Below are 14806 nucleotides of genomic sequence, written 5' to 3' on the forward strand. Positions count from 1 at the left end.
ATATCATCGGGTGAAGATTGAAAAAAAAAAAAGAAATGGACTAAAAAATGTGGCCAATTCGTAGCAACAATGTTGAGGGGGAGAAGAAGAAGTCTCAAAGATTATATTTCTAATAAAACTCTTTTTATAAAGTTAAAAACAGCAAAACTAAACAATATGTTGACAGGGTACAATATATACACGATAATGCTATTTTGAAAAGAGAAGAAGCACTTTACATTCTTTAGGTTTTTAAATCTGTACATGTCCCTGAGGTAAGTACTCCAGCCATGGGAAACAGGCAGAGAGAGGTGGTCATACACCAAAGCTCAAGGCTGGCCTCCAGAGCTTGAACCCTTGTTTGAGCTGGGGTCAACAGCCTGGGTAGGCCATGGGGTGATTGTCATCTCTCCATCAGGTTGGAAAGCCACACACCACTCTGCCCTGGGTCCCAGCCCGCCCGGCTCCAGGCAGGCTCTGAAGCAGCGCTGTCCTGAGCCTGGTGCAACCGGCTGCAGCCAGCACTGGGCAGGGAAATACCTCTGGAGAAGCGACAGCTGCAGGGTATCACCACTGTCTCCTTCCTCCTGGGTCTGTAGGGCCACAATGAGCCCACAGCCTCGGCCAGGCCCAACCTGCTGGCTGAAGTGGGCAGCTGTGTCCAGAAGCAGGGCAGCCAGGTAGGCAGCTTCCTGGGGCTCGGCGTCTTCAGCTAGGTACTCCTCCAGACCATCAAGCAGCAGAAGGAAGGGGGCTGGTCCCCGGGCCTCGTGGGCAGAGCACAGGAGCTGAAGAAGGTCATGGGTTGAGGGCGGGTATTGGAAACGGATCTTCTAGAGGGAGAAAACAAGGAAAGGGCCAGATTCAGCACAGCCAGCCAGGCTCCCAGCTTCCACAGCCTTGCTTCCCTGCATACTTTCCTGCAGGAGGCCCTCAACTCCAAAGTGAAGCAGCTTAGAGTGGTCAAATATATTTTTCTATTGCTCCCCCACCCCCCGCCTTTTAAAAAAAATTATTTCGCACTTGTACTGTTCGGTATTAGTTCAGAACAGGGAGTATCTTTTTTTTTCTTTTTTCTTTTTTTTTGAGCGATAGTGGCAAGATTATTACAGTGAAAAGAGATAGATAGCACGTCCTCAATGCAAGGTATGTCTTCCTGCCAAATCTCTAGGTCAATCTTTCTACGCAAAACCCACCCCAGCCTCCATTCTCACTCCATCCTTGCCTCCGGCTTCCCTGAAACCAACTCGTGTCCTAACAACAACCAGGGTTAGTCCCGCTCCTAACCAGCCCTGATCCCACCCTTTGGGCCCCGCCTTGCGCTAACTCCGCCCCTTCATTGGACAGTCTCTCACTCAATTTTAACAAACCTCACAAGTCCCTCCCCCCACTCATTCGTGACCCCGCCCTAGAATGGCTGTTCTGGCTCGTCCTTTGTCCCCTTCATTGGTCTGTCTAGTTGTCACTCAATCTTCGATCCGCCCTGCCACTGGCTGGTCCGTCTCAAGTCCCGTCTCCCTGTTACCTGTAGCCGTAGAGGGTCGAGCGCCGCCGGCGTCTGGCGGGGTAGGCTTTGCAGAGGCCTCCGCGTCAGGAAGAGCACGGGGCCTCGGCCCTCCCCTGCTGCCTCCAGGGCCGCCGCGAATAGCAGCGCTGTCTTTCCGGACCCTGGACCGCCGAGCAGCAGCAAAGGTGGCCCAACCTCCGCCGCCATATCCTCCCGGGGCCCGGCCGTCCTACCGGGGCTTAGCACCCGCTTCAGCGTCTCCGCCATCCACAAATCCTCTCTCTCCAATCGGCGGCCTCTTCCTGCCCTTAGTCCCGCCCAGTCCGAGGTCTCTTTGGTTACAGTGCACTTGGCTTCTCCATTGGTCTATGGATCTGTCCATCAAAGTTAGATCCGCCTTTGCTAGCTCCTACTCTGGTGAAGGGATGATGAACCTAGCGAGGGAGGAATGCGAGCGTTTGAGGGGGGAAAAGACCCTTCCCTTGATAGAGTTTGCTGAGGAGAGCAGTACGAATACTATTATTGTGAGCCCATCAGCTAAAGAGAGAGATGTAAGGTTGAGAGTTGAAGGGAGCAGACCCTACGGAATCAGTGACACACTGAAGTCTCCTCGTCTCAGTTTGCTCACCTGTAAAATGGAACTCATGATATCGCAGAGGAATATTGCTATGGGCATGTGACTGTGGTTTTGCTGATGTCACCCAATGACAATTGAGAAGCAGAGAGATGGAGAAGCTGTGTACTTCTCTTTCTGGGTCTGAGTACTGGCACAAGTGTCTGTCAGGGGCTGCAGACGCGGGGACATTTGTGTGCAAAACCTCAGAAGCTGTCCCCGAGGGTCTGCGAGGAGTTTCAACTGCTTCCTCATTGGCCTGGGATCCTGGGTCCTGCTAGAGGTAAGGGGGTAGGGGGCAGGCAGCACCACAGAACAAAGAAGGGGCCAGGAGCAAAAGAAACGGGCTGGGAGACTGGGACCGCTTTTGCTTTGTTCACTTGGTAACTCCAGCGCCCAGAACAGTGACTAGCTTATTGTATATTCTCAATATACAGGATGGGGCAAAAGTAGGCTTACATTTGTGAGTACAGGAGACAGTTTATTCTTGTATTATTATTAATTATTGTATTATTTTCCATACGAACAACTGTAAACCTACTCTTGCCCCACCCTGTGTGCTCGTTAAATAAATGAATGAAAAAAAGGAAGGTAGGATTGATGAGAAACTGGGAGAGAAGGAGGAACGAGGTGAGTGATCAAGTGATCGAAAGCTGGGGCTCCTCACCCAGACTTTGCCCCAGAGCTGCCACTCACAGCCCTGTTGCCCTAGCAACTCTGTTTCCTGGTAACTTCAAAGTAGTGCCGTTGCCAGGAGACCCAGGGACAGGGTGGAACTGATATTTCCAGGGCTTTCTCTCTCTGGGACCAGAACACAGTTCCACAACATTCCCCAATATACCCACTCACACAGTCGGGTACCCCCACACTCCTACACACACACACACACCATGGCATCTCTGCATATGTTCCACTTCCAGAATCCCCATCACCCACATGCTCACAGACCTACCCTATCCTGACACAAAGCATCCTATCCACCCTCCTACCTTCTCACCCTTCCCTTGCACACACACCAGAACACACTGATACAATCATATCATTGCCACCACACACAGAGACACATTTCCTTTTAGCTGATGTACCTGCAGCTCTTTCTAATACACACAGAGATGAGGTACACTGTTACACTGCCTTGTCAAAAGCACCACCTCAGCCCCTCCCCACAACAAACCATGATTCACCTCACTTTGCAGCACTACAAATGCACAAGCACCCAGTAGTGACAACTGTATCACACAGTTGCATACATGGAAGCATGCTGAACACAGCCCACCTCAGGTCTTTTGCATCTGCTGTTCCCCTGCCTAGAGCACCCAGCTCCCAGACAGCCCGGTGGCTCATTTTTCTACTCCATTCAGGTCTCTGCTCAAATATCACTCAGAGGCTTTCCCTGACCAGGGAAAGATTGCACACACTTCACTTTTTTTCTTTTTAAAATATGTTTTTATTGATTTTTTTAGAGAGAGAAGAAGAGAGAGGGAGATAGAAACATCAGTGATGAGAGAGAATCATTGATTGGCTGCCTCCTGCATGCCCCCTACTGGGGATCAAGCCCACAACCCGGGCATGTGTCCTGACCAGGAATCAAACCAGTGACCTCTTGGTTCATGGGTTGCCGCTCAACCACTGAGCCACACCAGCCAGGCCATGCTTCACTTTTTAACTGCTTATCTGTCTTTATATATCTTCAAATAACGTATAACTTCCAACGTTATGTACTTATTTTATTGTCTCTCTCCCCACTAGAAGGTCAGCTCCACCAAGGTAGGGTCTTTCTTTTGTTCACTGCTGGATCCCCAGCTACTAGAAGCACACAGTAGGTGCTCATAAATGTAGGCTGACTAAGTACATTGGCAGAGATGCAGACGTTTGGCATACCTCTCATGCACACAGTACTTCTTTCTCTCACTGCTTAGAATCCTGTCTTCATGTTCTGACAGAAGAACAATTAACATAGAGGAGCTCCCTGGAGTATGGGGGACTGATGGGTGAGGGGATGAGGACGTGGACAGTCTGTGTTTCTCCCTCACTTATCAACACTCTCAAGTTAATTTATTTAACAACTATTTATTGAGCACCTGCTGTGTGCCAGACCCTGTTTTGGGCACTGGGAACTCAGTAGTGAACAGTGGACAAAATCTTTGTCTGAGCTGACATCCCTTGTGAGGGAGGCTGAGGAATTTAAATAGTCTATGAGCAGATGTTAAGTTCATGCAAAAAAAGTTTGCACAGGGAAGGAAAATTTGGAGGACCAATTATTTGGCTGTTTTTGCAGTTCTGAATAGAGTGGTAGGGGAAGACCTCAATGAGAAGTTGACAGGAGAGAAAAGACTTGAAGGAGGTAATGGGGTGAATCATGCAAATGTGGGGCGGGGGAGAGAACATTCCAGGTGGAGGCACCTGCACCTGCAAAGGCTCCGAGGCATCGGAAGAACTTTGGCTTTTACATCGAGTGCCATGGGGATCCACAAGAGGGTTTGAGCAGAGGAGGGATATGATCTCATTTACATTCTAAACCACAGCTCTGGTTTGGATGAGCTGAGTTTGAGATGCGGTGAGACCCACGGGAGCACGTCGAGAACGCTCTTGAATAAGCGGGTACATCTCAGTATGGGTTCTCTACCTAAGATTATCCGTCATGGGTTGGGGATGTGGACAAGGCTCAGGCTACCGCCACCACCCTCTCTAGCGGGCCCAGACACTTCTGTGTATCCTGCAGCCCCATTTTACCCTTTCTTGCCCTGTGCTCAATATCAGGACCGTGGACAGCACCAACCGGGTTGGTAGGGGTGCTGTCCACGTGCTGACAATTTGCTTCCTTCCTGTCCTGGGTGGAGGCAGCTGTGAGGCAGGAGGTGTGAGCCCTGGAAAGAGGAGCTCTGGTCCGGGAAGCAGGGGGAGGGGAGGGTCCATGATTCTGTACCTCCACTGATTTCATCCCTTTCGTGCTCCCATCTCATTCCCTGCGATCCACAACAGGCCCACCACCTCCCCCTCACTTATTCCGCTCCAGCCACACAGGTCTCCACACTGTTCCCTGAACATAGCAGGCACACTCCAACCTCAGGGCCTTTGTGCTGCTCTTCCCTCCGCCTGGAATGCTTCTCCCACCAGCCCTGGTATGTTAATGGATCCCTCCCTCCTCTCCAGCACACCTCATCTCCGGTATCATCCCCTCAGAAAGAAGTTCCCTGACCACCCACTTTAAATTGCAAACTGTGTCTCCATCCCGCAGTTGTCCTATTATCTTCTCTAGTTTGAGTTTTCGCCTGATCACTTATCAATATCTAACATATCAGAGGTCCCAATCCCTGACCTAAGTCTGTGGTCCTAGAGTTTGGAATTCAGAATTTTTCAGATTTTTTAAAATAACTCTGGTGTAAATACTATGTGTTGCATAACACCCCTGGTGGAGTCTTGGATAACATCTCAAAATCAAATACTTTATCATCAATGAAACATAAGAATATTCACATCATGTTAAATAAATGAAAGCTATAGTAACCTCATGTCAGTTCAGGTCAGGTTTTTGCCACAGATGAATTATGAAAAAAAATTTTTTTGGTTCTCAGATATTTTTGAAATTTGCAATTGTAGTTCTGTATACACTGAGTGGCCAGATTATTATGATCTCTGAACGCATAATAATCTGGCCACTCAGTGTATATCCTATATAATAAAAGGCTAATATGCAAATTGTCCCCTCGACCAGGAGTTCGACCAGCAGGCAGGCCGGCCAACCGCTCATGTCCCCTCCCTCTGGCCAGGCTGGCTGGACCCCACCCATGCATGAATTCATGCACCGGGCTTCTAATATATATATATATACTGAGTGGCCAGATTATTATGCATTCAGAGATCATAATAATCTGGCCACTCAGTGTATAGCTTCTATATCTTGTTTATTGTCTCTTAAGTATTAGAATGTGAGCTCCATGAGGGCAGAAGTTTGTGTCTGTTCTGTTAACTACGACAGCCCCTGTGTCTAATCACACAGCACTTGGCATGCAGTAGGTGCTCCCTAGTGTTTGATGAATGAATGAATGAATGAATGAATGGATGAATGGATGGATGAATTAGGGGAAAGCAGCTTCCCTTTTCCTAGTCCCTGGATGACTCCATGCCCTGAATGGCCTGTCTGAAGCCCTTCAGAGCCTGTGTGTGTGTCCCTGCCCCTCCTACACTTTCTGGTCTCCATTGGGTCTTCAGCACAACCTCACAATCCGAACTCTTGCTCTCATCCGTGCATCCAGGGGTTTGGCTTTGAGGTTCCTACTGGCCTCAGCATCTCCTTTCACTATTAGGAACTCAAGTCCACTCACCTTATTTCCTGTGCCTTCTACACCCTGGCCATGGTAAAAAAAAAAAAACAAACAAACAAAAAAAAACAACCAAAAAAACAGGCCAGCTGCCTGGGAAAGACAGGCATGTGAGGCCCCTCACTGTATGTTTGTGGGTCTGCATTTCACATGAAGACACAGGGCACAGAGAGGTTAATTAACTTTCCTGAGGCCAAGAAGTGCAGAGCCAAGATTTAAACCCAAGTTGCTGGCCCACAGCCCCACACTGTCTTTCCACAATTGCCCTCAGATACACTAACAATACACCCACATCCAGCCTCACTGACACCTAGGCCCACAATAAAATACCTCCACACTCCAATACTCAGGGAAGGAAGGCATGTGGCCAAACTTCTGTTACAAACAGGTCTTTATTAAAGATGAGGAAGGGGCAGGCTGCCCTCCTGGATGGGGAGCCCTCTCTGCTCCACCCATGCCCCCATGATGGGCACATCCTCATGAGGCTGAGGCATGGGGCAGTGTGAAAAACAGGGGTGGGTTCCAAGGGAAAAAAAGGTCCTTTCCCACAGCCCTAATAAATAACAGAAGGGTTTGGGGTGACCTGGGCACAGGCAAAGGGAGACAGCACCCTGAACCACAAAACTTTTGAACTGGACAAGCCCTGCATAAGTAGGGAGTTAGGAGGGACTGGGTGAGAGGGTGCACATGGTGGAGGGTCTGAGAGGGGAAGGGGTGAATCAAGGACCCTGCCATGGGGGAACCTGCCCCCACCCTCGGGTTGGATTCTGATCCTGAGGAGAGAGAACCCAGTTACAAAGGATGATCCCATCTCCCTCCTCAATTTTGCACATACTTAGACATGGGCGGTTCCCCATTGGCTGGAATCATACCCACCCTAGAAATTCTGGAAAACAAGGGCTCCTATTGGTTGTTCATTTGCTGAACACTGGCTGGAGTTGCCCTCTTGCCTGAGGATTCTAAGTGAGGAGGAGGCTCCCATTGGCTGGAGTAAACTCCTTTTGGTTATAATTCAAATAACTGGAGGCACCCATTGGCTGGCAATAGCCAATGGGGTCAGGATTTAGCCCTCAAAAGGGCAACCCTCGGGGGTAAGGGCCCACCTCCCAGTTATGCCCACTTGGATGTCCCAGAGGGCAAGAGAGGCAGGGGTTCCCCCAAATGTCCTTCCAGCCATCCTCTGATGTCTGGACCTGGCTGGTTTGGGTCAGGGGCCTTTGGCACTCACACGGCGCACGCACGCACACGTGTGGCAGGGAAGAAATGAGGACTGGCAGATTCTGGGTGAGTGATTGGGCCTCACAGCAGGTGGTCACGGCTAGCAAACAGGTAAGGGCTGAAGTTGTCCCGATGGAAGGGGGAGGGATAGAGTCCACTAAGGGTGTACAGGTCCCGCAGCAAGGGTGTGGGCAACAACAGCTTCCGGCCACGGCCACCACCCCCGCCTGGCCCCCCAGGCCCAGGAGAGGAGGGTGAGGGGCCCTGGCTGGGGGTTGGTGCTGGCAGGGGCAGGGGCAGAGGCAGAGGCGTTGGCTCAGATCTCAATCGAGGGCGGGGCACACGGGGTGATGAACACATGGCTGGAGCCCTGGAGGACGCGCAGCTTGGGATCAGGTGGCCACGGCGGGCGCAGTTCTGCGGCTCTGGGGGGGTCAGAGGTCATGGAGTTAGAAAGCTTGGGAGGAGGGAAGGCCTCTGTGGCAGGCACCACCATCTGGAAGTCCCCTCATTTACCCCTCCATTCCCCGGACACTCACTGGATGGGGTGAGCCGTGCCGGTGTCGAATGCGGCCTGCAGGCCTCGGGTTCCTGAGACAAAGAGGCAGAGGGATGGGCTAGCGGTCCCCTGAGCCCCGCGGGCCACAGCATGAGGGGCTCATTGGGCAGAGAGCCCAATGGAAAAGACAACCAGATTATCAGGATTAACCATGTCCCCTTGGCAGGGAGAGAGGGTCACACCGTTCTATTCTGTGGGACTGTCCCCCCAGGTCTTATGTTCACAGAGATGAGTCATCCCCCCACATTCCCATGGCCCTGAGGACCCCCCCTCCCCGATCTGTTGCCTGACTCCCTGCATCGTTGGTCCCCCTTCCACCCACCACCCTCTCCAGCCGGGAGCAGTCCCCGGCCCCCCTTACCTGGGCCACACTTAACTTTTCGAGGGGGCTGTCCATGGTGGGGGCTTGGCCCAGGCTCTCCCAGGGGGAGAGCCTTCGGCCGGAGGGCGGCCGGCTCTGGAAGTTGTGCACGACGCAGGTGACCTGGGACAGAGGCATGTTGAGGCTAATAAGATAAGAGTGGTGTAAATACCATCCCCATTTTTCAGATAAGGAAACTGAGGGTAAGGTTTTCAAAGACAGCTAACGTTTTTATGATGCTTACTATGTTCTTTTCCACCTTCCTAAAAGGTTGCTACTATTGTAATTTACTCCACAGGGCTGGGACCGGGAGGAGGCAAGTAAGGCTCAGTTTCGTAAAGTTTAAATTTTTGATGTTTTTTGCACTAATTTTTTTATTTTTAAAATGTTTCACTAAAATATGATTTATCTGAATTACTGAATGTTTTAGCACCCTTCAAATTTTGCACTCAAAACAAGTACCTCACTCACATCATCCTGATCCAGGTCCTGCTATCCCATTTCACAGATGAACATCTGGGCAAGGTAAGGTTAAACATCTTGTCCAAGGTCACAAAGCCCATAACCTTCACAATCATGCAGTCCTCCCTTTTGGGTCAAGGAGCTGATGGAGGGTCTCCCATACCAGAATGGGTGCAAAGGGGGCTCACCAGAAAGGTGGCAATGGCCGCTCCGGTCAGGAAGCCGGCCAGCACATCTGACCAGTGGTTGCGGTACTCCGCCACGCGGACCACACCCACCAGGAAGGCGGGGCACAGCAGGGCCAGGCAGAGCGAGGGTTTGACCAGGCGGGAGCCCTTTACGCGGAACACCAGGGTTACGTACATCTGCGGAAACCAAACCGGACCAGTCAGGGGACACCGGTAATGCAGTTGCCGAACCCAGGGGCCGCTGCGTTTGGGGCTGGGGGGCATGACCAGAATCCCATTGGGGCTGGAGGATGTGGTCAGGGGCTCCAGGGAACAGAGCCAGAAGACAGGAGTGCAGGGGATGGAGTCTGCACTCCCAGTGGGCCCTCGCTGGGATGGGGCGTGGCCAGATCTCCAAAGAGCAAATGAGCTCTCAGGGGCAGGGTCTCCCAGGGACCAGTCACAGATGGAGAAAGGCCCTTGCTGGGCTAGGGCGTGGCTACAGAACCAGAGGGCGGAACCAGGACCTAAGGGGGCAGTCCAGGAGCTCCAGGAGGTGGAATCCCCAAACACCAGAGGATCACGGACTGGAGTAGAAGCGGAGACCCAAACTCCAGGAAAAGGAGTCAAAGCAACATGGGGTGTGGCCAGGGAAAAGCAAGGGAGAGTCAGGAAGTCCTAGCAGAGACCGAGACAATAAAGGGGGAGGGAGTGAGGGCTCCAGGGGGTGAAGGTGCTCCTGGGGACACGCCTAGGCTCCAGGCACAGGGTCCTGATCCCTCAGGGCGGAGCCAACAGCTTCCATTGGGTGTGGCATTACTGGGTCAGGAGGCAGGGCCAGACACCAAAAGGCAGTCAACCACAGCAGACTGAGGGCAGGACTAGGGTCCAAGGGGAGGAGTCAGAGCTTCCACCGGGGTAGACCCTGCCTTATGGGCGGAGTAACAGGGTCAGGGCGTGGCTTCTCCTGGGTAAGCATTAGAGGCTCCAGCCCAGGGGGCCTGTCCGGCTGGGCGCCCCCCACCGCCACACCGCGCTCCCATTTTGGGGCTCACCGCTGTGTAGGTAACGGCATAGGCGCAAAGGGCAGCATCCTTGCAGGGGAACGCTCGGCGTGCAGCGGCCACCAGGTTGGGGCTGCCGGCGCAGGCACCCAGGTCGGTGACAAAGCGGTCGGGCCCTGGCCGGTCCGGGGAGGGCGGCTGGCAGCCCAGGGCCGTGTAGTTGGGGCGGCACACGGACAGGAAGTGCGGCGTGGGGTTGCCAGTCACCACCTGCCCCGCGTTGGCAAAGATGGTGGTGGTGAAGAGGCCAAAGGAGTAGACCCCTGGGGATGGGGTGGGAAAGGGTTCATGTTAGGGCCGCGATGCCGCACTGGCGCCCCCGTGAGCCTCCTGTGACTCATCTGGGCCCCTCTCTCCTGGTTCCTGTGACCACCATTCAATCCCCTAACACCATACCCCAGTAGAGCCGGGCCACCACGATGGCACTCGGGGCCTCCTGCCTCTGTCCCCCTGGGACTACCACTCCGGCAGCAGGAGCCCTCCCCTGGGGCCCCATTAGACCTGGGTTTCCTCAACAGCATTACATCAGCATTGGACCTGTGCCTGGGACCTCCCAGGAGCATCCAGATGGCATTCCTGGGCCTCTTTATATCTGCCCTGGACTCGCTGTGACCCAGTTGCTCACTTTTCTTCTGGGTCCCCAATAAGCCAGAGCTGAACCACCGGCCCTCTGCCTCAGGGACCACCGTTATGGATGAGCTATGCCCCCTCCCGTCCCCCACAACCACCCACTGTGGCTGGGACTACATTTACAGCACAGCTGGGGTCTCATCTCCATGGGGACCCATGGTGTCCCCCTTTTCTGCCTGAGATTTTCCCTGTGGCAATTTGGGGCCCTCCTCTTACAGTTGCTGTGGTTGGCTTAGGCTCCATCCATGTCCCTAAAACCTCCATCATGCCTGGCCTGAGCCCAAGTCCCTTTTTGCCTCTGACCATCATGACAATTCTAGGCCCCTTGCCCCCTGGAATCCTGATGATGGCTGAGCCTGGCCCATATCCCTTTGGGTGGTTGAACCCTGGCCCTGTCACTCACCCAGGAAGCGGACCAGCCTCCTCAGTGGGGGGCTGAAGCGGCAGCAGGCCCCAGACACGATGGTGCTCTCCCCGATGACAGGGATGGCTGAGGGTGGTGCGGGGAAAAAGGCACGAGCCAGCTCCCCCAGCAAGATCTGTGGGTGAGACCAAAACAGGGTCTTCCTGGCCTACAAGCCCAGCCCTAGCCACCTCCCCCTGACCCTCCTGCCTCCCGGGAGGGCCTCCCACAGTCTACCAAGGCGACCCCCTCCAGTCTCACCGTGAGGGTGGGCCCAGCGGTGACCAGAGCATAGATAAGTGCAGGAGGTGCTCGGCTGGCAGCCTCAGGCCCCGGGTAGGGCTTGGCATAAGTACTGTCATAGCAGAAGAAGCCCTGGGTGTGCACAGGGAAGGTGTCCGTGAACTCCAGGCGGTAAGCAAGCAGGACCACCACGCCCAGCAGCACAGACTGCCACCCAGCCAGAGCAGAGAGAGAGACGGAGAGAAAAAGAGAGAAGGTCAGGCCTGAACTGGGGACATGGAGAGAGACACACACATACACACACAAACATGGAGAGAGACAGAGAGAGAAAAGGGGGAGAGAGACAGAGAGTGATCAAGACAGAGGGAGATGAAAAGAGTGAGAGAGAGGGAGAGAGGTGGGGAATGGGGCCAGAAGTGTCAGGGTTTGGGAGACACAAATAAGAAACAGAGAAAAGAGATGGAGATGGAAACAGAAAGAAAGAGAGGGAAGACAGAAGTGGAGGGGAGAGGAGAGAAGCAGGAAGAGAAGGAGAAAGAAAAAGAGAAAAGGCAAAGAAGAAAAAGGGAAGGGACTAGAACAGTAGATTAGAGAGAGAAGAAAAGAGGGAATGGGATTGGGAGGGAGAGTGAGGACACGGCTAAAATCTGACCAGAGAGATAGAGAGACTGGGTGGGGGAGTGACAGACAGATCACCAGGGGAAGAATTAATACTACTGGTAGGACTGACTAGCAGCTACCACAGGTATAACTCTTCCTGTGGGCAGGGGGTCATACTAACCCTCTTCTGTCAGTGAATACATTTACCTTCTAAATATGCCCATTTGACAGAAGAGGAAATTGAGGCTCAGGAGGATATGTGAGATGCCCAGAGTCCCGAAGTAAGGATGTGAAGAGTGCGATTGGAACCCTGGAAATGCTACTTCTGAGTCCAAGCCCATAAACACTTCTCAAGAGAAAGGGAATAGTATTCTCATCTCCCTGCCCGCCTCCCCCAGCCCCCCGAGACAGGGAGGAGGAGATCGGGAGAGAGAAGGCAGGCCTGGAACCCGGTAGATGGAAAATTAGGTCCAGGTAGGGACCTGGCCAGGAAGAGGGACACAGAGAGGGGGCAGAAAGACAGGTACACCCCCTCCCCACTGAGGGAATGAAGGAGGTACTGGACTCCTCACCTCCACGAAGACAAAGCAGGGAATGATGGAGAAACTCCTCTTGAGCTGAGGTCTCCCTCCCGCCATGGTGAAGGCCTGGGCCTGTGGAGGTGGGGGGAGGTGGGGTGGCCAAGGGGGAAGCTCAGGTCACGGGCCCCTGGAGCCCTCTGGCCATGCCTCTGCATATCCAGGGCTCAGCTCTGCTCCTGCCCATTGGAGACACTAGCCTCCTCTGACAACCTGCTCAGCTCAGCCTGTTGGCGGGGGAACCCCAGGGATTCTCTAGTGGTCTTCACTCCCTATAACCTACACAGGAGATTCTGACCCCATACCTTTTAGGAGGGACTCTCCTCCTTACTAAGCTGGACCCCACCTCCCACCCCCCTGGCCTTTAGAAGAGAATTCTCCAACTTAACAGGGATACCTTCACTACGGAGAAGGATCCATTTAGAAGGGTTCTCACACCCACCAGTTTTTAGGGAACCCCATCCTCTTTTCCCACATGCTTTACGGGGAATCCCATGCTCCGTGTCCCCCACCCCTGCCAGGCCCTCCTCCCATGTCCCTATGGTTCGTGGCTCATGGCCTCTCCCATTGCCTCTCCCTCTCTACTTTCTTCCAGCCCATCACCTCCCTGTATCATTAGGGAGCTCTCTCCCACCACATGCTCCCCACTGCCCCGAGCAGTGAAGCGCTAAGAGAGTCACACCTGCTTGACCCATTCTCCCAGGCGGGCCTCACCTGTGAAAGAGCCCTATGACTTCCCGCAGGTGGCTGCCACGCCTGTGGACTCACAGCCGTTCCTGGCAGCCAGCAGGGCAGTGATGGTCACCCCCATTGCACAGATGTGGAAACTGAGGCGCAGGCAGGTGAGGGTAGGCACTCTGGGTCCAGTGCTCCATCCACAAGGCTTGCTCTTCAGTGTAACATGTGGGATGAAGGATGCAAGAGGTCCCAGATGTCTATCTGTCCACAGCCCCCTCACCCTCCCAGAGACATAATCAACCGCACTGGCACCCCCAGAGTACGCAACTCAGACACAGCCTTCATCCACCCCCCACCCCCCACACACACCATGGCCCAGCATTCGCCCATCTCACCAACATGGACCAAATGCCTGCTGCGTTCCAGGCACTGTACTGAGTGCCAGCCTGTGGTGAACAAGACAGGCCCACTCATTCAGACAGGTTCCCAACACCCACCACAACCCACCACACACATAACTGCATACTCATGCACACACACCACACACGCACACGGCACAATGTGCACACAGCCTGTCACAGACACCCACACAGATCAAACAACTCCCCCCCAACACAGTCACAGGGACACAACAGGAGGTTCTCCACACACCTCCCAGCCCCACACAGCCCCACATGAGCACCCGCCCCTCAGGGATGTGGGGTCAGGGTTGCCAACACACTTAAGAGCAACATCAGAAAGAGAGTCACCACACACAATGGGGGGGTCACAGAACCGGTCAGTGTCACACCCCCAGTTACATGGAATTCAGTGACAGCCACCACATGAACACTTCTCATCCACATCGACAGTCATGGGAGATACGGTGCTATCCACGACCACAGCCACATGGCCACACAAGGGCATATACATACATGGACCATGACAGACTCCCCCAGAGAGCCACAGCCACACAAGAAAGATGCACGATCACAGCCACACGTTAGAATGCAAAAATGCCCCCCCCCCCCGCCATTAAAAGGAACACACAACAGCAGCCACACAATGACAGTCATACACACACAACCACACAGACACCAGAAGACTCACAATCACAGTGACAGCCATCACAACAAAGCCACGCACACACACCATCAGCGATACCCACGGTGAGAGCACACAATGACAGCCACAGGAGACAGTCACACACACACACCACACACACTTCAGAAGCCACACAATCACAGCTATACAGACACAAAATGACAGTTATACAACCACACTGACATATAATTACAACCATGCAATCCCAGTCACCCTCGCCACCACCTCTTGGCTTCTCAAGCCCGGGTCCCCTCCCATGCCCCCCTCCCCAGCCTGGTCCCCAAGCTCCTTGCTTCCCCTCCCCCTTCCCACGCTGGACCCGCAGGGGACCGGACCCTC

At 53.6% G+C, this 14806-nt stretch overlaps 2 protein-coding genes across 5 annotated transcripts; both read right to left on the reverse strand.

The window, feature by feature from the left end:
* Nucleotides 1-158: 158 nt before the first annotated feature.
* On the reverse strand, nt 159-1949 carry SWSAP1 (SWIM-type zinc finger 7 associated protein 1). The gene is made up of 2 exons (XM_079770165.1): nt 1505-1949; nt 159-812 (listed from the first exon to the last, which is right to left on the reverse strand). Exons 1-2 carry the CDS (start codon nt 1751-1753, stop codon nt 309-311), a joined length of 753 nt encoding a protein of 250 aa, XP_079626291.1. The 5' UTR covers nt 1754-1949; the 3' UTR covers nt 159-308.
* A 4935-nt stretch (nt 1950-6884) lies between these two features.
* PLPPR2 (phospholipid phosphatase related 2) lies at nt 6885-13557 on the reverse strand. 4 transcript variants are annotated; one of them, XM_079771645.1, is made up of 9 exons: nt 13421-13557; nt 12701-12781; nt 11547-11660; nt 11286-11421; nt 10244-10515; nt 9210-9386; nt 8560-8682; nt 8179-8230; nt 6885-8064 (listed from the first exon to the last, which is right to left on the reverse strand). In XM_079771645.1, exons 2-9 carry the CDS (start codon nt 12764-12766, stop codon nt 7721-7723), a joined length of 1284 nt encoding a protein of 427 aa, XP_079627771.1. In that variant the 5' UTR covers nt 12767-12781; nt 13421-13557; the 3' UTR covers nt 6885-7720. The 4 variants fall into 4 exon arrangements, with proteins under 4 accessions (XP_079627771.1, XP_079627770.1, XP_079627773.1 ...); XM_079771644.1 differs by having other exon boundaries at nt 11547-11735; XM_079771647.1 differs by having other exon boundaries at nt 7900-8064; nt 8576-8682.
* Nucleotides 13558-14806: the final 1249 nt, after the last annotated feature.

The sequence above is a fragment of the Cnephaeus nilssonii genome, assembly GCF_951640355.1.
Source record: "Cnephaeus nilssonii genome assembly, chromosome: 5".
NCBI classification, from domain to species: Eukaryota; Metazoa; Chordata; class Mammalia; order Chiroptera; family Vespertilionidae; genus Cnephaeus; species Cnephaeus nilssonii.

Coding starts and splice junctions, on each gene's coding strand:
- SWSAP1 (XM_079770165.1), bottom strand. CDS start 1,753: ATGGCGGAGACGCTGAAGCGGGTGCTAAGCCCCGGTAGGACGGCCGGG. Junction 813..1,504: donor TCGACCCTCTACGGCTACAG/GTAACAGGGAGA, acceptor TTCTCCCTCTAG/AAGATCCGTTTCCAATACCC.
- PLPPR2 (XM_079771644.1), bottom strand. CDS start 12,766: ATGGCGGGAGGGAGACCTCAGCTCAAGAGGAGTTTCTCCATCATTCCC. Junction 11,422..11,546: donor CCGCTGGGCCCACCCTCACG/GTGAGACTGGAG, acceptor TCTCACCCACAG/ATCTTGCTGGGGGAGCTGGC. Junction 8,065..8,178: donor GGCACGGCTCACCCCATCCA/GTGAGTGTCCGG, acceptor TGACCCCCCCAG/AGCCGCAGAACTGCGCCCGC.